General features: G+C 44.7%; 1 protein-coding gene across 2 annotated transcripts in view; it reads left to right on the top strand.

Annotated features, from left to right (window-relative positions):
* CERS5 (ceramide synthase 5) overlaps nt 1–21,729 on the top strand; it is a 93,685-nt gene extending 71,956 nt beyond the window's left edge. The window contains exons 7-11 of one of the 2 annotated variants that reach the window (XM_069758833.1): nt 2,691–2,819; nt 3,998–4,104; nt 5,322–5,478; nt 7,364–7,393; nt 21,037–21,729. In XM_069758833.1, the coding sequence (XP_069614934.1) occupies nt 2,691–2,819; nt 3,998–4,104; nt 5,322–5,478; nt 7,364–7,393; nt 21,037–21,186 (573 nt within the window). In that variant the 3' untranslated portion in view covers nt 21,187–21,729. The remainder of the gene's footprint in view (nt 1–2,690; nt 2,820–3,997; nt 4,105–5,321; nt 5,479–7,363; nt 7,394–21,036) is intronic. The other variant, XM_069758834.1, reaches the window with a different exon arrangement.
* The last annotated feature ends 1,228 nt before the right edge of the window (nt 21,730–22,957 follow it).

Here is a 22,957-nt window from a genome sequence, read left to right as displayed (position 1 = left end):
GAATCAGAGCACCGGTGCGAAGGAGGCGGAGAAAGTAATTTCTAAATCTCCTCCATTGCCAGCGTCGGCAAGAATCTCACTTCACTCTGGTGACATCCAATTCTTCATTGATCATGTCCTATGTCGGGCAGGAAAACTGCAACATTTCTGCCTCAAATGGCCTTTATCAAGGCAGAGCAGAAAAACATTATCCAAACACTTACTATGCGGAGCGATTTCTCAGAAGGAACGAAGGACCACTCCTCCATAATCCTCACCTCGGCCCCTCATCCATCTGGATGAAAATGCTAATTAAAATAAATGTATTGATTGAGATTTGATGTAATCTATACAATCCCCATATAGATGAATCTGTTGGTAAAATACCATCACACACGTTTCTCGGTGGTCTTGGAGACCACAGCTGTATTCTATGTCCCTATAAATTTGGGGATCACTCCACACATCCGATTGGCCGAAAATAACCAATGCGCAGCAATGAAGATCCTGTGAGGTCCATACATTTTTATGTCAACACGGATAAATCTGAGCCCTTTTATTAATGGTCCAATCATGTGGTCAGCACATGTATCACCGCTCCTTGTGATGTTCCCATCACGTGATCCAAACAGTGGCCGCTTTAATCTCTGCTCATGCTAGCAGTCTACACTGCTCAAAAAAAATAAAGGGACCACTAAAATCCCATACCCTAGATATCACTGAATGAAATATTCCAGTTGTAAATCTTTATTCATTACATAGTGGAATTTGTTGGGAGCAATAACACCTAAACAAATCACAACTAATATCCCATGGAGGTCTGGAGTAGGAATGATGCTCAAAATCAAAGTGGAAAATGAAGTTACGGGCTGATCCAACTTCAGTGGAAAGGCATTTAAGACAAGGAAATGATGCTCGGTGCTTGGCGCCTCCACGTTCCTGTATGACCTCCCTACAATGCCCGGGCATGCTCCTGATGAGGTGGCGGATGGTCTCCTGAGTGATCTCCTCCCAGACCTGGACTAAAGCATCCGCCAACTCCTGGACAGTCTGTGGTGCAATGTGACATTGGTGGATGGTGCGAGACATGATGTCCCAGATGTGTTCAATCGGATTCAGGTCTGGGGATACACTCCAGCCACATGAAGTCTGACATTGTCCTGCATTAGGAGGAACCCAGGGCCAACTGCATCAGCATATGGCCTCACAAGGGGTCTGAGGATCTCATCTCAGTACCTAATGACAGTCAGGCTACCTCTGGCGAGCACATAGAGGGCTGTGCGGCCCTCTAAAGAAATGCCACCCCACACCATTACTGACCCACTGCCAAACTGGTCATGCTTGAGGATGTTGCAGGCAGCAGATCACTCTCCAGGGCGTCTCCAGACTGTCACGTCTGCCATGTGTGCTCAGTGTGAACCTGCTTTCATCTGTGAAGAGCACAGGGCGCCAGTGGCGAATTTGCCAATCCTGGTGGTCTGTGGCAAATGCCAAGCGTCCTGCATGGTGTTGGGCTGTGAGCACAACCCCCATCTGTGGACGTCAGGCACTCAGGCCATCCTCAATGAGTCAGCTGCTAACCATTTGTGCAGACATATGCACATTTGTGGCCTTCTGGAGGTCATTTTGCAGGGCTCTGGTAGTTCTCCTCCTGTTCCTCCTTGCATAAAGGCTGAGGTAGCGGTCCTGCTGCTGGGTTGTTGCCCTCCTACGGCCCTTTCCACATCTCCTGGTGTACTGGCCTGTCTCCTGGTAGCGCCTCCAGCCTCTGGACACTATGCTGACACACAGCAAACCTTAGAGCCACAGCTCACATTGATGTGCCATCCTCGATGAGCTGCACTACCTGAGCCACTGTGGTTTGTAGAGTCCGTCTCATGCTACCAGGAGTGTGAAAGCACAACCAACATTCAAAAGTGACCAAAACATCAGCCAGAAAGCATTGGTACTGAGATGTGGTCTGTGGTTCCCACCTGCAGAACCACTCCTTTATAGGGGGTGTCTTGATAATTGCCAATAATTTCCATCTGTTGTCTATTCCATTTGCACAACAGCATGTGAATTTGATTGTCAAACAGTGTTGCTTCCTAAGTGGATAGTTTGATTTCACAGAAGTTGAATTTATTTGGATTTATATTCTGTTGTTTAAGTGTTCCCTTCATTTATTTATTTTTTGAGCAGTATTCTTCAGTTGCACACCCAGCCAATCTTAGATCAGCCACTCCCTCATAAATATTATCTGTTTGAGTTATTAAAGATTTTGGTTACTGCAGGTATGAATGATTCTCACACCTTGCAGAATACAGGATCGGTTTGTGGCAGTCTGTAATCTGTCACTCTGACAAGTGAATGCAGAGTTCGACTGTTGGAAGCAACGTGGAGCTTCCTGATAGCTGCAGCCCCATGTAGGGCTGTGAATCTTCTGCACTTTTAGGATGCGCAGCCCATTCTCTACAGTTCTGTGTATGGCCAGGGAGTGTGGGACACACACAGTTACATTGTAGCACAGTAGAGGTCAGCGTCTTCCTTTTCTTCACACTTGTTGCTTCTGGCAGTAACTTTTTTGCTACTTCTGATTCTATGGCCCAAGGTCAAATGGTGATTGCTCTACTATAACCCCACATCTGCCCTACCGCTGAATGTAAGAAATATTTCCATACAATGCCGGACTTGATTTCCATGTCTAATCGTGTTCATTTCTTAATTGACAGGACTTCTTACTAATGTTTGTTCATCACTTGGCTGCTGTTGGCCTCATATCATTTTCCTATGTCAATAACATGATCCGTGTGGGGACCCTGGTGCTGTGCCTGCACGATTCTTCTGATTTCTTGCTGGAGGTAGGAGTAATAAACTTGTTTTCATAGTAAAACTGCATGCAAAGTGTATACTGCGGTGTATGTGCACTAATGGGCTTCTCCATGATCCCCGCATACAGACGATTGCTTTCTGTTCTAGTAAATTGCTGGGAAAAGCACCCGGGTGGCTGAAACGTCACTGGATTTATTATCAGAGCTTCTGTATAGATGCAAAATGTTTTTGACTCTCCGGTGCCGAAGGGGGTTTTCTGCTTTTGGTAAACTATTGTCCACAGGCGCAGTTCAGTGTGGAAATATAAAAACCCAAAACACAGGGGCAGCAGCAGGGACAAAGCTCAGTCTTGGCACTGCAGACAATCAATGAGCTCCGCAGGCTATGCCATCTGCATTGGCTACGCCAATGACCTCAGTGATTGGCTGCAGAACTGTTAGCATGACGTCAACGCCGCAGACAAACGGCCGAGACCTAGTAAGCAGTGGAGACTGAGACACAGCACTGGACCTGGGGAGGTTAAGTAAAGCTTAGTAGTGGGGTCTTGTTTTTTCTTTACACTTTGCCTTGGGATAATAGTTTACTGGAACCAAAAAACAGCGGTAAATCCTGAATAAAGTACTTTTGTGACAAACTGGAAATAAGCAAAGAGAAATGCGACTCGCATCAACTAAGCGTAATAATGGATCATTATATTAGAGTGCTCGTCCTGGAATAAAGAGGGAGGAAAAAAAAACAAAACCAGATTTATGCTTCATCAGGTTATGTGCACACAACATCGTTTAACCCTTTATTTCAAGAGGCGTCTTCCCTGGCATCCCTTCAGCCTTTTTCATTTTTCTTTTGACCTAGTAAGTCAACTACTGAGCGTCTTAGTCAGTCGCCGCCTGAAGAATGGTCAGGTCAGGCTTCAAAAGCCATGCGGTGGCAAAAAGCGAAGTGGTTAAGAGCGTCAGAAAGACAGAACAATGTGCGCAAGGCAGAATTGCGATCAAGATGTTCATTCTTTTTGGCTTTTTTGTTGTTCTTCAGGCAGAAAGATGTCGTGTGCACATGCCCCTAGAGCTGGAGCATCAGAGCCAGGCCATGGGAGAGACTGGTGCTGGTTCCTAAAAGCTTTCTCTTTCCTTTACTACACTATTAATAAGATCTTCTACGCTCCATAATACTTCCAGCACCTGATACTATTCCCTCTTTTTCCCAAAAGGCAGCAAAGATGACAAACTATGCAAAGTACCAGAGACTATGTGATGGCCTCTTCATGATGTTTGGGCTCATGTTTGTGACCACACGACTTGTAGTGTTCCCAACATGGTAAGTTTTTGAAGATTTACCCACAGCCCATGATTTTCTCCTACTTTTAAAGGGGTTGCCTAGGGTTAGCGAACAGTGTTTTTTTCATTATAGCAGTATGCCGCTTTCTCTTATACACTTGATAGGTGGCACCGCATAGATCGTCTTCCCCACCAATTGCCAGAACAGGGGAGAACAGGGGACTTATGTCTCCCAGTCTCCACTGGCTCCAAGACCTCTGTCAGGAGAAGTTGAACTGAATGGCCAATTATGGCCCTTCTGATCCCCCCCTCCCCCCACTACCCCCAAAGTATGACCCAGATGAAGGGAGCCAAGCATCGGCTCATCCTTGGGTATCGTCAGTGTCATAACGGTACATTTGTGACCTGCTGCTCCATTCAATACCTACTCCTTTGGGTGATCCGATGGGGTCCCATTGTTATAGCATACACTGATCTAATGGTTATTAACTATCCATTGAATGGGCAATAAAGGGGTATTGTAGCCGAAACAAGTATAGAAGAAACGAATCTTCACTAATGTCCAGAGCGGTCAGAAACTGCAGCAGTCGCACCCATGTTATGTTTCTCCCATAGCGGCTGATGGTCTGAGAATAGGATCTTCACATGCTCTTTTCTTTAATATACTTTACACCATTGGACCATTTGGTGTAAAAGCTATTGGGGACCTCCTCATTGGAATATGGTGCTCGGTCTGTGTGCACACTGCAGAGCTTTGTTCACTCACTGCGGAGCAAAAAATGACTAATTGGGATTTGTCAGACACTCCAGGGAATAGTCAGGGGTTGCTTTTTCGGAGACGTTATCTAGCATGCTATTTCATGGTCTTATGGGGACTTTACATTTTAATATATCTATATATATATATATATATATATGTGTCCTGATCGTGTGTTTTTGGATGCAGCTATAATTCACTCTGGAAGCACAGTGGCTCAGTGGTTAGCACGGCAGCCTTGCAGCGCTGGAGTCCTGGGCTCAAATCCCACCAAGGACAACATCTGCAAAGGAAGTTTATGTTCTCCCAGTGTTTGCGTGGGCAAAGACATACTGATAGGGAATTTAGATTGTGAGCCCCAACGGGGACAGTGCTGATAATGTGTGCAAACTGCAAAGCGCTACGGAATATGTTAGCGCTATATAAAAATAGATTATTATTAACCTGGTCTTCTCAATCCCATTACCTGGCCGCTTATTAACGAACTGTGGTGTTTGCAGGATCCTGAATACAACAATGTTTGAGAGCTGGGAGCTGATCGGGCCGTACCCCTCATGGTGGCTGTTCAATGGCCTCTTGTTAGTCCTACAAGTTCTGCACGTCATCTGGTCTTACCTCATAATTCGGATAGCGTACAAGTCTCTGACAAAGGGAAAGGTAGGTTGCATGCAGGTGTGCCGCGGGGTCTCCGGGGACGGCGGTAATAGGATTCTTCTTTCTCCTCCTGGCTGTACCTTCTGTTTCTCTCCTCTCACTTTCTGTAATCTGATGGGACTACTGCTTATCTACTGCCGCTCTGCCCTGACAAGGTGACCTGTTAGGAGAGCTTCTGATGTCTTTGCGCTCTGCCCTGACAAGGTGACCTGTTAGGAGAGCTTCTGATGTCTTTGCGCTCTGCCCTGACAAGGTGACCTGTTAGAGCTTCTGATGTCTTTGCGCTCTGCCCTGACAAGGTGACCTGTTAGGAGAGCTTCTGATGTCTTTGCGGTCTGCCCTGACAAGGTGACCTGTTAGGAGAGCTTCTGATGTCTTTGCGCTCTGCCCTGACAAGGTGACCTCTTAGGAGAGCTTCTGATGTCTTTGCGCTCTGCCCTGACAAGGTGACCTGTCAGGAGAGCTTCTCATGTCTTTGCGCTCTGCCCTGACAAGGTGACCCGTTAGGAGAGCTTCTCATGTCTTTGCGCTCTGCCCTGACAAGGTGACCCGTTAAAAGAGCTTCTGATGTCTTTGCGCTCTGCTCTGACAAGGTGACCTCTTAGGAGAGCTTCTGATGTCTTTGCGCTCTGCCCTGACAAGGTGACCTGTCAGGAGAGCTTCTGATGTCTTTGCGCTCTGCCCTGACAAGGTGACCTGTTAGAGCTTCTGATGTCTTTGCGCTCTGCCCTGACAAGGTGACCTGTTAGGAGAGCTTCTGATGTCTTTGCGCTCTGCCCTGACAAGGTGACCTGTTAGGAGAGCTTCTGATGTCTTTGCGCTCTGCCCTGACAAGGTGACCTGTTAGAGCTTCTGATGTCTTTGCGCTCTGCCCTGACAAGGTGACCTGTTAGGAGAGCTTCTGATGTCTTTGCGGTCTGCCCTGACAAGGTGACCTGTTAGGAGATCTTCTGATGTCTTTGCGCTCTGCCCTGACAAGGTGACCTCTTAGGAGAGCTTCTGATGTCTTTGCGCTCTGCCCTGACAAGGTGACCTGTCAGGAGAGCTTCTCATGTCTTTGCGCTCTGCCCTGACAAGGTGACCCGTTAGGAGAGCTTCTCATGTCTTTGCGCTCTGCCCTGACAAGGTGACCCGTTAAAAGAGCTTCTGATGTCTTTGCGCTCTGCTCTGACAAGGTGACCTCTTAGGAGAGCTTCTGATGTCTTTGCGCTCTGCCCTGACAAGGTGACCTGTCAGGAGAGCTTCTCATGTATTTGCGCTCTGCCCTGACAAGGTGACCCGTTAGGAGAGCTTCTCATGTCTTTGCGCTCTGCCCTGACAAGGTGACCCGTTAAAAGAGCTTCTGATGTCTTTGCGCTCTGCTCTGACAAGGTGACCTCTTAGGAGAGCTTCTGATGTCTTTGCGCTCTGCCCTGACAAGGTGACCTGTCAGGAGAGCTTCTCATGTCTTTGCGCTCTGCCCTGACAAGGTGACCCGTTAAAAGAGCTTCTGATGTCTTTGCGCTCTGCCCTGACAAGGTGACCTGTTAGGAGAGCTTCTGATGTCTTTGCGCTCTGCCCTGACAATGTGGCCTGTTAGGAGAGCTTCTGATGTCTTTGCGCTCTGCCCTGACAAGGTGACCCGTTAGGAGAGCTTCTGATGTCTTTGCGCTATGCCCTGACAAGGTTCCCGTTAGGGTAGCTTCTGATGTCTTTGCGCTCTGCCCTGACAAGGTGACCCGTTAGGAGAGCTTCTGATGTCTTTGCGCTATGCCCTGACAAGGTTCCCGTTAGGGTAGCTTCTGATGTCTTTGCGCTCTGCCCTGACAAGGTGACCTGTTAGGAGAGCTTCTGATGTCTTCGCACTCCCTGCCTCACTCTTTCTCTCCCTCGTTTTTCTCTGTGTCAGGTTGGAACTGGAAAATGTCACCCTTTGCCTGTAAGTTTTCTCTGTGCCGTTTCCACTTTCCTGCCTGCTTTTCCTTCACATCCTGCATGTTCTTTACCATCACGTAACACCGCAGCCCTAATTCATGAAGGCGACCTGGCATTGTGATTGTGGCTACACGCTTCCTGATGAATCCGGGCTCCAGCTTTAGTAACATGGGTGGATTATCCTCCAGCCCTAGACGTCATCTAATATACTCATATCAATCTATAAGTGGTCAATACAAAGACCTGCAATATGATCCCTATTTTTTTTGTAAAGATGTCTTCTGTTTTTTAATAATCACCATTGTGTGGTGAAAAGGTGATTTTAGACATAAGTACAGGAAAGGGTTCTTTGCTCGAACGGCAATCAAGATATACTAGAAGAGGTAATAATGGCAGATACTATAAGCTTTCAGAAACCGTCTAGATTCTTATCTATTTACAAGTAAAGGTACCGTCACACTCAGCAACTTTACAACGAGAACGACAACGATCCGTGACGTTGCAGCGTCCTGGATAGCGATCTCGTTGTGTTTGACACGTAGCCGCGATCTGGATCCCGCTGTGCCATCGCTGGTCGGAGCTAGAAGTCCAGAACTTTATTTGGTCGTCAGGTCGGCGTGTATCGTCATGTTTGACAGCAAAAGCAACGATGCCAGCAATGTTTTTACATGGAGCTAACAACCAGCGAGAACGATAAGTGAGTCGCCGTTACGTCACTGGATCGCTCCTGCATCGTTCTGGAGTTACTGTGTTTGACGTCTCTACAGCGACCTAAACAGCGACGCTGCAGCGATCGGCTCGTTGTCTATATCGCTGCAGCGTCGCTGAGTGGGACGGTACCTTAACATTAAGGGTTAAAAATCCAGGAATAATGACTCCTAATTTGTCTAGTAAGCTTGGACTAGTCAGACCTGTGGCCTTTTTCTTATTTTGTAACTATGCATGGAAATAAAGTGCGCCTGATAATCCATCCATGTGACACGGTAATTTCACTTTGTCATCAAACCTCATGCTTACAAACTAAACCTTAATACTTCATCCCATTCTGGAACGATACTTTAATAAAGCAGGCCATCAAATGCATTATACCCATGAGTGCAAAAAGTGTGATACTGCCACATTACTAATTTAATTTATTTATTTATTTTTACTTTTATACTACAGTTTTGCTTTCAAGTTGAATTTGCATTATTCACACGATTAACAATGGATTTTTCCCACAAATCTATCAGTAGGTTCACTGTCCCTTTGCCCATTTATCTCTACATGCATATAGTGACAAGTGTAGGCTCAGAATAAACTGCTGCCAGGTGAATGTGTTACAGCAGCTCTCGTGCTGAGCGTTATATTTCTACTAATACTACACGTGAATATAAGGAACTTTGTAAGATCTTGTCAAAGAAATCAGATTTCATTATTCTTCTCATTTCTGCCTCCCGAGCTCATAAGATCTAAAAATGTGTCCTGCTATCGATCTTCCAGGTCATTAGGATCAGATTGAAGTCTATTTTGGGCAGCAGGATGGCTCAATGGTTAGCATTATAGACTTGCAGGTCTCTGCTCTGCTGGCGTCAGCGGGCCCCTGACCCACTTGGCCCTGTCGTTACGCTGCTGAGTCCTTTGACTCTTGCATTATTAAAATTGGTAAAAGGGACTGGAAGTCAAACCTTTTACAGATCTGACCGGCTCAGTTGTTAGCACTGTTGCTTTGCCCACCAAGGATATAATCTGCAAGGAGTTTATATGTTCTCCTCGTGTTTGCGTGGCTATCCTCAGGCACTCTCGTTTCCTCCCAGACTCCAAAGACAGACGGTTAGGGAGTATAGCTTGTGAGCCCTAATGGGGACAGTGATGATGTCGGTAAAGCACTGTGGAATTAATGCGCTATATAAGTGAATAAAAAACAAGATGTGTAGCAGAGTGAATAAGACTTTTGCTGCTACTTTCTGGTAGCGGTTTATCTCGCCCCAGTGCTAGCATCACAGTTACACTGCTTAGTACTACAGGTCCTTCTCAAAAAATTAGCATATAGTGTTAAATTTCATTATTTACCATAATGTAATGATTACAATTAAACTTTCATATACTATAGATTCATTATCCACCAACTGAAATTTGTCAGGTCTTTTATTGTTTTAATACTGATGATTTTGGCTTACAACTCCTGATAACCCAAAAAACCTGTCTCAATAAATTAGCATATTTCACCCATCCAATCAAATAAGTGTTTTTTAATAACAAACAAAAAAACCATCAAATAATAATGTTCAGTTATGCACTCAATACTTGGTCGGGAATCCTTTGGCAGAAATGACTGCTTCAATGCGGCGTGGCATGGAGGCAATCAGCCTGTGACACTGCTGAGATGTTATGGAGGCCCAGGATGCTTCAATAGCGGCCTTAAGCTCATCCAGAGTGTTGGGTCTTGCGTCTCTCAACTTTCTCTTCACAATATCCCACAGATTCTCTATGGGGTTCAGGTCAGGAGAGTTGGCAGGCCAATTGAGCACAGTAATACCATGGTCAGTAAACCATTTACCAGTGGTTTTGGCACTGTGAGCAGGTGCCAGGTCGTGCTGAAAAATGAAATCTTCATCTCCATAAAGCATTTCAGCCGATGGAAGCATGAAGTGCTCCAAAATCTCCTGATAGCTAGCTGCATTGACCCTGCCCTTGATGAAACACAGTGGACCAACACCAGCAGCTGACATGGCACCCCACACCATCACTGACTGTGGGTACTTGACACTGGACTTCAGGCATTTTGGCATTTCCTTCTCCCCAGTCTTCCTCCAGACTCTGGCACCTTGATTTCCGAATGACATGCAAAATTTGCTTTCATCAGAAAAAAGTACTTGGGACCACTTAGCAACAGTCCAGTGCTGCTTCTCTGTAGCCCAGGTCAGGCGCCTCTGCCGCTGTTTATGGTTCAAAAGTGGCTTTGCCTGGGGAATGCGGCACCTGTAGCCCATTTCCTGCACACGCCTGTGCACGGTGGCTCTGGATGTTTCCACACCAGACTCAGTCCACTGCCTCCTCAGATTCCCCAAGGTCTGGAATCGGTCCTTCTCCACAATCTTCCTCAGGGTCCGGTCTCCTCTTCTCGTTGTACAGCGTTTTCTGCCACATTGTTTCCTTCCAACAGACTTACCATTGAGGTGCCTTGATACAGCACTCTGGGAACAGCCTATTTGTTGAGAAATTTCTTTCTGGGTCTTACCCTCTTGCTTGAGGGTGTCAATGATGGCCTTCTTGACATCTGTCAGGTCGCTAGTCTTACCCATGATGGGGGTTTTGAGTAATGAACCAGGCAGGGAGTTTATAAAAGCCTTAGGTATCTTTTGCATGTGTTTAGAGTTAATTAGTTGATTCAGAAGATTAGGGTAATAGGTCGTTTAGAGAACCTTTTCTTGATATGCTAATTTATTGAGACAGGTTTTTTGGGTTATCAGGAGTTGTATGCCAAAATCATCAGTATTAAAACAATAAAAGACCTGACAAATTTCAGTTGGTGGATAATGAATCTATAATATATGAAAGTTTAATTGTAATCATTACATTATGGTAAATAATGAAATTTAACACTATATGCTAATTTTTTGAGAAGGACCTGTTCTGTGTAATTTTCTGATTCTAAGCATGTACTAGAGAAAGAAATGAGAGCAAAAATAATGGGTTTGCTTCCAGTACATTTACATAGCATCACGTTTGCAGTCATTTCCTAATCTATGTTTAGGGTTTGTGCACACATTGCATTTTCGTCGTGCAGATTTGTCACAAAACCTGAAGGGAATCCTGATGCCAGCAAAGTGAATAAGACTCCTAAAGTCTCATGCCCATGTTACTTATTTGTGACTTCCAGATTTGGTGCAGATTCACATGTGCAGCATGTCAATTCTTTCAGCATTTTTTTTAACCCATTGACTTCAATGAAGTCCGTTAAAAGCTGTAAAAATGCGGGTCTAAAAATGATTGCAGATTTGCTGTGTTTTTGTATGTGTTTTTAAGCAGCAGTGAATGCTAGAGATAATAGAAATACATTCATGGCCGAAATTTTTGGCATCCCTGAAATTGTTCCATAGTATTTCTCCCAGAAAATTATTGCAATTACACATGTTTTTTTGTTATACACATGCTTATTTCCTAATTGGGTATTGCAACAACACACAAAAAGAGAGAAAAAGGGCAATTTGGACATAATTTCACACAATACTCAAACAATGGACCAGACAAAATTGTTGGCTCCCTTAAATTAATATTTAGTTACACACCCTTTGGAATAAATAACTACAATCCATCACTTCCCATAACCATCATCAAGATTCTCAATGGGAATTTTGGACCACTCTTCTTTTGCAAACTGCTCCTGGTCTCTCATTTGAAAGATGCCTTCTCCCATCAGCAAGTTTACGGTCTCTCCGCAGGTGTTCAATGGGATTTAGATCTGGACTCATTGCTGGCCACTTAGAAATGGATGGAAACAAAATCACTGGAAAGTTGCTGAGTGCTTTTTCAAGCATGTTTGGGGTCATTGCGTTCTAGGTCTTCCAACATGACAAACACAAGTTTCTGACACTGGACACTGTATTAGCAACTCAAAATCTTTTGATCCTTAATTTCATGATGCCTTGCACACAGTTAATGCGCCCAGAGTCAGAGGCAGCAAAACAACCCCAAAACATCTTTGAACCTAACCTCCACCATATTTGACTGTAGGTATTGTGTTCTTTTCTTTGTAGGCCTCGTTCCGGTTTTGGTAAACAGTAGAATTATGTGCTCTATCTTGGTCTCATCTGTCCACAAGCCGCTTTCCCAGAAAGATTTTGGCTTACTCGCGAACATTTTGCAAACTGCGATAAAGCTTTTTTTGTCTGTATCAGCAGTGGGGTCCTCATAGGTCTCCTGCCATAGAGTTTCATTTCATTCAAATGTTGACAGTTCTTACTGACACTGATGCATTCTGAGACTACAGGACAGCTTGATTTTTTTTTTTTGTAACTTGATTGGGGTTGTTTATCCATCATTCGGACTATCCTGCACTGCGACTTTTCATCTATTTTTTTTCTCTACTGTCCATATCCAGGGAGATTGGCTGCAATTCTTTGTTTTTTTTTTTTTTTTTTTTTAAATACACAAAGGAAAAAAAACTTGTATGGCAAAACTTGTAATTGCAATAATTTTCTTGGAGAAATTCTTACATTTCTGGAACAATTTCAAGGGTGCCAGCACTTTCAGCCATGACTGTAGATAATAGAGAGAAATAGACATATATTAGCACAACCCCCAACATAAAATTGCACCCCATGGAGCTTATTGGACAACTTTTTATGATTAAATGAAGAAAAGAACACACTGGGCCCCCCATTTTTTGTAAAGAGCAAAGGTAAAGCAGACAGCTGATATCGGGCCAGGAAGGTCCATGGTTATTGGGTCCTTCCCAGGCTAAAATACCAGTCCACTTTACCCAGATTGCCTTGGCTCTTCCCTATTGCTCTGGTGCAGGGGCAATGTGGCTTGGAGTTGATGTCCGCTGTGTCTGATGACTATCAGATACCATCATTACTAACAGAGTAAAGGTACCTTCACACATAACGATATTGTTAACGATATCGTTGCTATTTGTGACGTAGCAACGATATCGTTAATGAAATCGTTCTGTGTGACAGCGACCAACGATCAGGCCCCTGCTGGGAGATCGTTGGTCGCTGAATAAAGTCCAGAACTTTATTTCGTCGCTGGACTCCCTGGAGACATCGCTGGATCGGCGTGTGTGACACCGATCCAGCGATGTCTTCGCTGGTAACCAGGGTAAACATCGGGTAACTAAGCGCAGGGCCGCGCTTAGTAACCCGATGTTTACCCTGGTTACCATGCTAAAAGTAAAAAAAAACAAACACTAGATACTTACCTACAGCTGTCTGTCCTCCAGCGCTGTGCTCTGCACTCCTCCTGTACTGGCTGTGAGCCGGAAAGCAGAGCGGTGACGTCACCGCTCTGCTTTCCGGCTCCCAGACAGTACAGGAGGAGTGCAGAGAAGCAGAGCGCAGCGCTGGAGGACAGACAGCGGTAGGTAAGTATGTAGTGTTTGTTTTTTTTTTACTTTTAGGATGGTAACCAGGGTAAACATCGGGTTACTAAGCGCGGCCCTGCGCTTAGTAACCCGATGTTTACCCTGGTTACCGGCATCGTTGGTCGCTGGAGAGCGGTCTGTGTGACAGCTCTCCAGCGACCAAACAGCGACGCTGCAGCGATCCGGATCGTTGTCGGTATCGCTGCAGCGTCGCTTAATGTGAAGGGGCCTTAAGAACAAAGAAACACATACACACTCTCACACTATCCCTCGTTCACCAATTTATAGAAAAAAAAAAAGTTCCCAGGTTTGCTGTAGTCCACAAATGGACACCTGAAAAACACAAACTGAGAAACACAAGACCCTGTCCCACGTTCACCAATTTTAGAAAAGATTCCACGCATGTCCGCCGTAGTCCAGAGCGCAGAGTGACCGCAGCGGCATTACTGACGTCACTGCTCATTAGAGGCGCCGGGTCACACCTCCCTGTGCAGTAACGTCAGTAGCATCACTGCTCCTCAGAGATTCCTGGATACTCTACGCCCTGGATTATGTCGGACATGTTGGAAACTTTTTTTAATTTGAGACACGAATAGTGTCAGGGGGTAAGTTTTCTTTTTCTGGGTTAAGAATAGGGGTTTCTGATGGACACCTCCAACAGGTCTTGATGTCAGCTGTGTATTTTGGACACTACCCCATCAACCCCAAGTCACATTACCCAGACTGCCAACACACCAAGGCAATTGGGAAGAGTCATGGCTGGGCGCCGATTGCATCTGTGATGCTCCACTTCTGGGGCAGCTGCGAGCAGGTATTTTTAGGCTGGGAAGAGTTGAATAACCATGGACCTTCCCAGCCTGATAATTGTTTGCTCTTACCTTTTTTGCTTTTTTTTTTTTTTTTACCTTTTTGCTTTTTACCTTTTGTTCTATATATAATATATATATATATATATATATATATATATATATATATATATATATATATATATATATATATATATATATATATATATAGCACTACTTTGCCATTTTCATAAGTCCAATAAGCTCCACAGGGTGCAACTTTATAATGTCGGGGGGGTTGTGCAATTATATGGCTATATGTTTGCCTATAGCATTTATTGATGTCCAACAATGCTGGTTTTTGCCGCCGTGTTTTTCTTACCAAGATACGGAGAAATTTCTGCATCCAAATACTCAACGTGTGCACATACCCTTACTGTCCATGGTGAACCTTGCCTGAGGGACGCTCTGGTGTTCTTGAATATCAGGTATTTCTTGTTGGTTGAGTTTTGTCCTTCCACATACAGACCACGTGTATATGGCTGCACAAGGTAAACAGGATGACTACATGCATTCTATTATCACTGCAGTCTCCTACATGGCCATGTACTAAGGGTACCGTCACACTGAAATGACGCTGCAGCGATACGACAACGATGTAGATCGCTGCAGCGTCGCTGTGTGGTCGCTGGAGAGCTGTCACACAGACAGCTCTCCAGCGACCAACGATCCCGAAGTCCCCTGGTAACCAGGGTAAACATCAGGTTACTAAGCGCAGGGCCGCGCTTAGTAACCCGATGTTTACCCTGGTTACCAGCGTAAATGTAAAAAAAACCAAACATTACATACTTACATTCCGTGTCTGTCCTCCGGCGCTGTGCTTTCCTCTGCACTGTCAGCGCCGGTCAGCCGGAAAGCAGAGCGGTGACGTCACCGCTGTGCTTTCCGGCTGGCCGGCGCTGACACAGGATGCAGGAGGAGTGCAGAGAAGCAGAGCGCCGGGGACAGACAGCTTAAGGTAAGTATGTAGTGTTTTTTTTTTTTTTTACATTTACACTGGTAACCAGGGTAAACATCGGGTTACTAAGCGCGACCCTGCGCTTAGTAACCCGATGTTTACCCTGGTTACCAGTGAAGACATCGCTGAATCGGCGTCACACACGCCGATCCAGCGATGTCAGCGGGAGATCCAGCGACGAAATAAAGTTTCAGACGATCTGCTACGACGTACGATTCTCAGCGGGGTCCCTGATTGCTGCTGCGTGTCAGACACAGCGAGATCGTAACGATATCGCTGGAACGTCACGGATCGTGCCGTCCTAGCGATCAAAGTGCCACTGTGTGACGGTACCCTAAGTCTTGTACGCAATCTTACCCTTCCCTTTTTAAAAATGAGAAACTGGAAAAGTGTCACCATATACTAACAATCACTTTGGCCATAAATATGGTGCCAACAGGATTTTTAAAATTAGAAACCCCCTTAGTTAGGAAAAAATAATAAAATAAAAATATGTATTTCCATTTTCCAATTAGGGTTGGGGCTAAAGTTGGTTAGGGTTGGTATCAGGGCTAGGGTTGGCATTGGGGTTGGGATTAGGGTTAGGTTTGAGGTTGGAGTTGAGATTAGGATTAGGGGTGTGTTGGGTTTAAGGTTTTGATTAGGGTTATGGTTAGGGTTGGGATTAGGGTTAGGGGTGTTTTGGGGTTAGGGTTGTGATTAAGGTTATGGATCGGGTTGGGGTTAGAATTGCGGGGGTTTCCACTGTTTAGGTACATCAGGGGGTCTCCAAACGCGACAGCCAATTTTGCGCTCAAAAAGTCAAATGATTGACCTTGAGAAAGACACTTCTATGTGTCGATACGCGTGGGTCCAGTACATACCTTGCCTGACTGCTTCACTTCATGGGGGGCGACTGACATCCGAGATTAGGGTGAAGTATCTGTTCCTCCACTATTATGGCCTCTCTGAAGTAACTACCTCTCTGCTTATCCCTTTGCCTGCTGGGCTCCTTTTTAGGTGATTGTATTCATGTTTTTCAGGGAAATCCCAATTTTTTGTGGGATGTATTGTATTGATATTATGCTATTTTCATGATGGCAGCATGTATACATCTAATTAATTGTATTAGCCTGCATAAATTGGTTGCCTTTCTAGTTATTTAACATTTTATTAAGGTTAAGACTGAGTGTATCTGTTATATTGAGCGTTGTGACATGCAGTAGGTTTTTTGAGTATTTAACTCATTATTATGTATGACCGATACTTTTTGTGACTATTGTTCAAGTAGGGACTTTTAAATGTTTTTGAACCTGTTTTGTTTGTGGGGATTTCCAATAAAAATAAATATATTTTTTGTATTGTAATCTATTTGGTGATCCCTGTTCTTTTATGCATATGCCTCTATGATTCTATGCTACTACTTGTATCATATGAATTAGGTGATCAAAATGTGGATTGATTTTTTTGATGGTGCTCGCTTACATTTATAGATTTTCAAAAAGTCAAATGGTGCTCCCTCCCTTCTGAACTCTGTCGTGCGTCAAAACAGTGGTTTACCCCCACATATGGGGCATCAGCGTACTCTGGAGAAACTGGACCCCAAACGTTGTTGTCCAATTAGTCCTGTTACCCTTGCGAAAATAAAAAAAAATTGGGGGCTAAAACATTTTTGTGGGAAAAAAATGATTTTTTTTTTTCACGGCTCTGCGTCAAACTTCTGTGAAGCACTTGGGTGTTAAAAATGCTCACTACATATCTAGATAAGTTCCTTGGGGGGTCTAGTTTCCAAAATAAGGTCACTTGTGGAGGTTTCTACTTTTTAGATACATCAGGGGCTCTGAAAATGCAGCATGACACCCGCAGACCATTCCATCAAAGTCTGCATTTTAAAACGTCATTACTTCCCTTCCGAGCCCCGACGTGCGCCCCAAAAGTGGTCCCCCCACATATGGGTTATCACCGTACTCAAGACAAATTGGACAACTTTTGGGGTTTAATTTCTCCTGTTACTCTTGGGAAAATAAAAAAATTGGGGACTAAAAAAATCATTTTTGTGAGGAAAATTTTTTTTCACGACTCTATATAACGGTTCCCTGTATGTGGAACGGGCGCCCCAGTACAGAGAGTGCTGTCAGCTTTTGCTTTTCTTGGTGGACTCTGTATAACTAGTAATGAGCAAAAGTGTGAACTTTCCCATGCAGCAGTGGTGCCGTAAGGGAGCTCACCGGAGCTGATCAGCTGATGAACTCTAGTGACCTCTCTCATGGCAGCTTAGTGGTAGACTGCGGGAGCAATTACCTCCTGTATCGCTGGCTGTCTTTGAGAGCAGTCACATCACTGATGTGACTGCTGTCAAAGTGATCGGGATCGTCGTGAGACATTACAGATTATCTTCTCGGTGGACAGGTGAGGAATATTATGGTTTATTTTATTTTGGTTGCAGGAGAAGTTGGCATCGGTGGATTATGCATTTGGCGAGTATGGTTTAATTAAGATTATTAAAGGAGTCTGTGTCATTATTTCAAATAAAGAACTTTATTCTGGGTTTTTTTAATACAATATCACTATGGGGTTACTAATGGATAGGAGTCTTATAGACACATCCATTACTAACCTGTGGGCTTAATGTCACCTGACAATACAAAGGTGACACCAACCCCACATATTAGCCCTACTTGCCACTGCTACATGGCAAGTGGGAAGAGCAAGGCCAAGTGCCAGAATTGGCACAACATATCGATGTGCCTTTTCTGGAGCAGCTGAGAGCTGATGTTTTTTAGTCTGGGTGGGGGCCAATATCAATGGCCCCTTCATAGGCTATTCATATCAGTCCACAGCTGTCTGCCTAGCCTTTGCTGGTTAGATTTTTATAAGGAACCCTATGTAATTTCTCCCTGTAAACTAGCCAGTAAAGTCTAAGCAAACAGCTGTGAGCTGATATTAATATCCTTGGGAATCTTTATGGCCATTGGCTCCTTCCTAGAATATTATCAACTGTCGGCTTTCCCTCTGCTGGTTATTAAAATTATGCGGGAGCCCACCCAACATTTTTTTTTTTTCTTTAAAATGAACAGTTGCTGTCTGGTTGCAGCCTAGGTACGTTCGTTAAGGCTCCTACTTAGGGTACCGTCACACAGTGGCATTTTGATCGCTACGACGGCACGATTCGTGACGTTCCAGCGATCTCGCTGTGTCTGACACGCTCCTGCGATCAGGGACCCCGCTGAGAATCGTACGTCGTAGCAGATCGTTTGAAACTTTCTTTCGTCGTCTAGTGTCACGCTGTGGCGGCATGATCGCATGGTGTAACAAAGGTGTGCACGATATTGTATACGATGTGCGCATAGTAACCAACGGCTTCTACATCGCACATACGTCATGAAATTATCGCTCCAGCGTCGTACATTGCAAAGTGTGACAGCAGTCTACGACGCTGGAGCGATATTGTTACGATGCTGGAGCGTCACGGATCGTGCCGTCGTAGCGATCAAAATGCCACTGTGTGACGGTACCCGCTGGTGACAATGTGTGTGTTTACTTATTGGCTTAGTAATGAGGCTGTCTGGCTGATACCTTTTCATTATTAAGCCCACAGCTAGGTGTCAATGACAGCTGCTGACACCAAGCCCTACTACTGCATCAGCATGAAGAAGGTGGTGTTGAACCAAGAAATTACATCACAAAACTTTTTTTTTTTTTAATCTTTATTTAGCTCAAAAAAAGCAGTCAGTGCTGTACAAAAAAGCATGCAAAAACACACCAAAACGCCCCCCCCCCCCCTGCCAAGAGATGCAGAAACCTTGCAGAAATTTCTGCAAGCAAATGCTCAGCGTGCGCACATAGCCTAAAGCTGGGAAACTTGCATCACCTGGCCTTTCCGAATAATGATGGTGACCAAGCCATAACCCTAACAGGCTAGTAACTTTGATCAAGGTGTCGGACTTTAAGCTATCTGAGCACACACATTTCCAAGAGTACCCAAGCTTTTGCATGGGCCCATTTCCCTTTTCTTAATTTTTAAAATATAAAAAATGAAAATATATATTTTCTATTGCCTAAAATGCAAAGAAAATTTGTCATCTTTAACTTTAGCCCTTTCGGAGATAATTTAATCTTCAACTTTCTTAACTGTTCACAATAATATTAATTTTGACCAGGGGTGTCCAAACTGACATGTCACTGTAATGCTAGTAATGGAGTCCAAATATTCCACCACATTTGCTTTGCACTGTTTGACAAAACATCTTTATGATGGTTGGTCACTTTCTAATATAATTTTCACAAATGTGCTGAAGGCCACTTTATACACCATCTCGAATGTCTTCATTTGCAAAGCTCTGGTTAGACGGTTTTTGTGGAGAAACTTCAGGATTTGCTTTGGTTGTACTATTGTTTGGCGATTTGCTCATTTAAAGAGGTCTTCTTCTGAAGTGTTGCCCACATGTTTTTTTGTTTTTTTTTTTCCTGAAAGACTGCAGAAGCATGGTCAGAACGGGACTCTGGCGTGAGGGACCACATATGGGAGAAAGTGTTTAGCGCCATACTCCCCTCTATGTTCCAGAACAAAGAACTGCTCTAAGAATGCCGGGCTCCCAGCCATCATCTGCTCACGTGGCTGCAATCTGGAAGGAGTTGTCTGTTCTAAGACGACTCTTCTAATAAAAAGCTGTTTTTGGCGGGGGGTTTTGATGTTTTAGAACCAAACATATGTTGGTATGAGTGCAATGCATAGGTAAGCATTCACCCTGTGACCATTTAACAAGCAGAACCGAAGATGAAAACAAAATGAGCAAATGCCCTGTAGTAAGCAGATAAATGGTAATAGTACATGTAAATAACATGGGGTAGTTAGTTAACATTATTTTGATTAAAAAAAAAAAAAAAACACAAAAAATGGAGTGTCATCCCACCACAAGGTGTTCCCAATAGTGACGGTACCTACCATGTGGTGGTCTCCTCGCTATGTGTCAGCTGTGGAAAGCTATATAAACAAAATGAACAGCTCAAAAAAAAAAAAAAAAAAGGGGGGAACCATGCAAAAATACTAGACGGGACCAAAAAGCTGAACAGAGCATATATTGGTATAAGTGCACTTCATAGGTGAGCATTCACACTGCGGCCAGTAGACGAGCCCTATGATAAAATCTGAGCAAATACCCTGTAATAAGTAGATAAATAATAATGGTACTTAATTTAACATTGTTTTGTTTAAAAAAAAAAAAAGTAAAGGCCATCCCACCACGACAAGGTGTACCCAATCGGGACTGTCCTATCTCTAATATTAAGCTTCATCCTGTCCTTGTTTGTACAAAAAAAAAAAACTGGACCAAAACACTGAGCCAGAGCACATGTTGGTATCGGTGCAATACATAGGTGTGCGTTGCATTTTTTTTTGTGTAGCAGAGATGTTCTATAAAACTTCCTACATCTCTGCCATTAGGCCGTGTCAGGGGGTGCGGGATGCTTTGCCGTACAGACTGAAAACTCTGGCTGCACCATTGAGCTCCAGGACGGCCGCCGGGGATTGTAGGTGAATGCTGCATCACAAGCATGGCTGGGCCCATAAAGGGTGGCCGAATTTTGCCATTTGTCCCACTGATACCAGCGTCCTGTGTTACCTTCTTAACCGTGCCTAGTATCTAACGTGAAGACGGCGCTTTTCTCTGTATGGCGAGATGCTGCACCTACCATGACTATCTCACTACCACTAATACGGATTTTTTTTTAGCTCGTATAAACAACGATCTTCATAATCCTCTAGTAATGTGATTTTTTTTTTTCTTCCTTGCCAGGCATTGAAAGACGAACGCAGCGATATAGAAAGCAGCTCGGAAGAGGAGGACACGGCACTAAATGGCACAAAATCAGTCCATAACACATCCAGCAACGGGGCCAACAGGATGAATGGCCAAGATTCAGGCGGCCAGTGGTCTGAAGAATAAGTGAATGGACAGCCAGCGACATAGTACTATGTTCCCTTTTGTAAAAGACATGTCATAAGACTCAGCCTAAATCATTCCTCACAAACAACCGGTCCTGAACTGAGCCGCCCCTGGAGGGTGAAGCACATTCTGCCCCAGACTGCAGCCCAGTTATTACTTGACAGTTGGTTCCGTGGATCTGGATTCGCACGCGCTGGCTGCTATATATTTTGTTCAATCTGCACCTTTTTATAAACTGTGTGCTCCCTGCTCCCCTCCTCCACCATTCATCCACTTGGGAAGAGGCAGTCGTGCACAGGCTGTGGCTGTGCTTATTGGGCCAATGTTACACTTGGTTGGTTGGTTGGCAGTTGTCGATCGCCGGGCCCTGGGGTTCACCGTGGATGAGACTACCCTCCGAGCGCCCACAGCTGTGCCAGGTACAAGGGGTGGCAACCCTTCACGAGCAGTGTGTGGAAAATGATCAGGAGTGTGCGCCTTAATGTCCTATTTTATATCATTGTTTACTTCAGTCTGTGAAAAAAAAATAAAACAAAAAATGTACATTTTTATTTATTTTTTTTGTATTTTAAAAAGGTTCTTCAATTTAAAAATTACCATTGTCATATATGCTCCCCCATCTTTGTATATGGTGCCCCCCCAATCCTTATATATGCACCCCCATCCTGGTATATATGCTCCCCCCATCCTGGTATATATACACCCCCATCCTTGTATATATGCTCCCCCCATCCTGGTATATATGCTCCCCCCATCCTGGTATATATGCTCCCCCCATCCTGGTATATATACACCCCCATCCTGGTATATATGCTCCCCCCATCCTGGTATATATGCTCCCCCCATCCTGGTATATATGCTCCCCCCATCCTGGTATATATACACCCCCATCCTGGTATATATACACCCCCATCCTTGTATATATGCTCACCCCCCATCCTGGTATATATGCTCCCCCCATCCTTGTATATGGTGCCCCCCCAATCCTTATATGCACCCCCCATCCTGGTATATATGCTCCCCCCATCCTTGTATATACACACCCCCATCCTTGAATATATGCTCCCCCCATCCTGGTATATATACACCCCCATCCTGGTATATATGCTCCCCCCAATCCTTATATATGCACCCCCATCCTTGTATATTTGCTCCCCCCATCCTGGTATATATACACCCCCATCCTTGTATATATGCCCCCCCCAATCCTGGTATATATACACCCCCATCCTGGTATATATGCTCCCCCCCATCCTTGTATATGGTGCCCCCACAATCCTTATATATGCTCCCCCCATCCTGGTATATATGCTCCCCCCATCCTGGTATATATGCTCCCCCATCGTGGTATGTATGCTCCCCCATCTTGGTATGTTTGGTCCCCCATCCTTGTATATGCTCCCCCCATCTTGGTGTATATGCTCCCCCCATCCTGGTGTATATGCTCCCCCCATCCTGGTATATATGCTCCCCCATCCTGGTATATATGCTCCCCCATCCTGGTATATATGCTCCCCCCAATCCTTATATATGCACCCCCATCCTGGTGTATATATACACCCCCATCCTTGTATATATGCTCCCCCCCCCATCCTTGTATATATGCTCCCCACCCATCCTGGTATATGCACCCCCATTCTGGTATATATACACCCCCATCCTGGTATATATGCTCCCCCCATCCTTGTATATGGTGCCCCCCCCAATCCTTATATATGCACCCCCCATCCTGGTATATATACTCCCCCCATCCTGGTATGTTTGCTCCCCC

This window comes from Ranitomeya imitator, chromosome 3 (assembly GCF_032444005.1).
Source record: "Ranitomeya imitator isolate aRanImi1 chromosome 3, aRanImi1.pri, whole genome shotgun sequence".
Taxonomy (NCBI): domain Eukaryota; kingdom Metazoa; phylum Chordata; class Amphibia; order Anura; family Dendrobatidae; genus Ranitomeya; species Ranitomeya imitator.
This window is presented reverse-complemented; position numbering and strand designations above follow the sequence as displayed.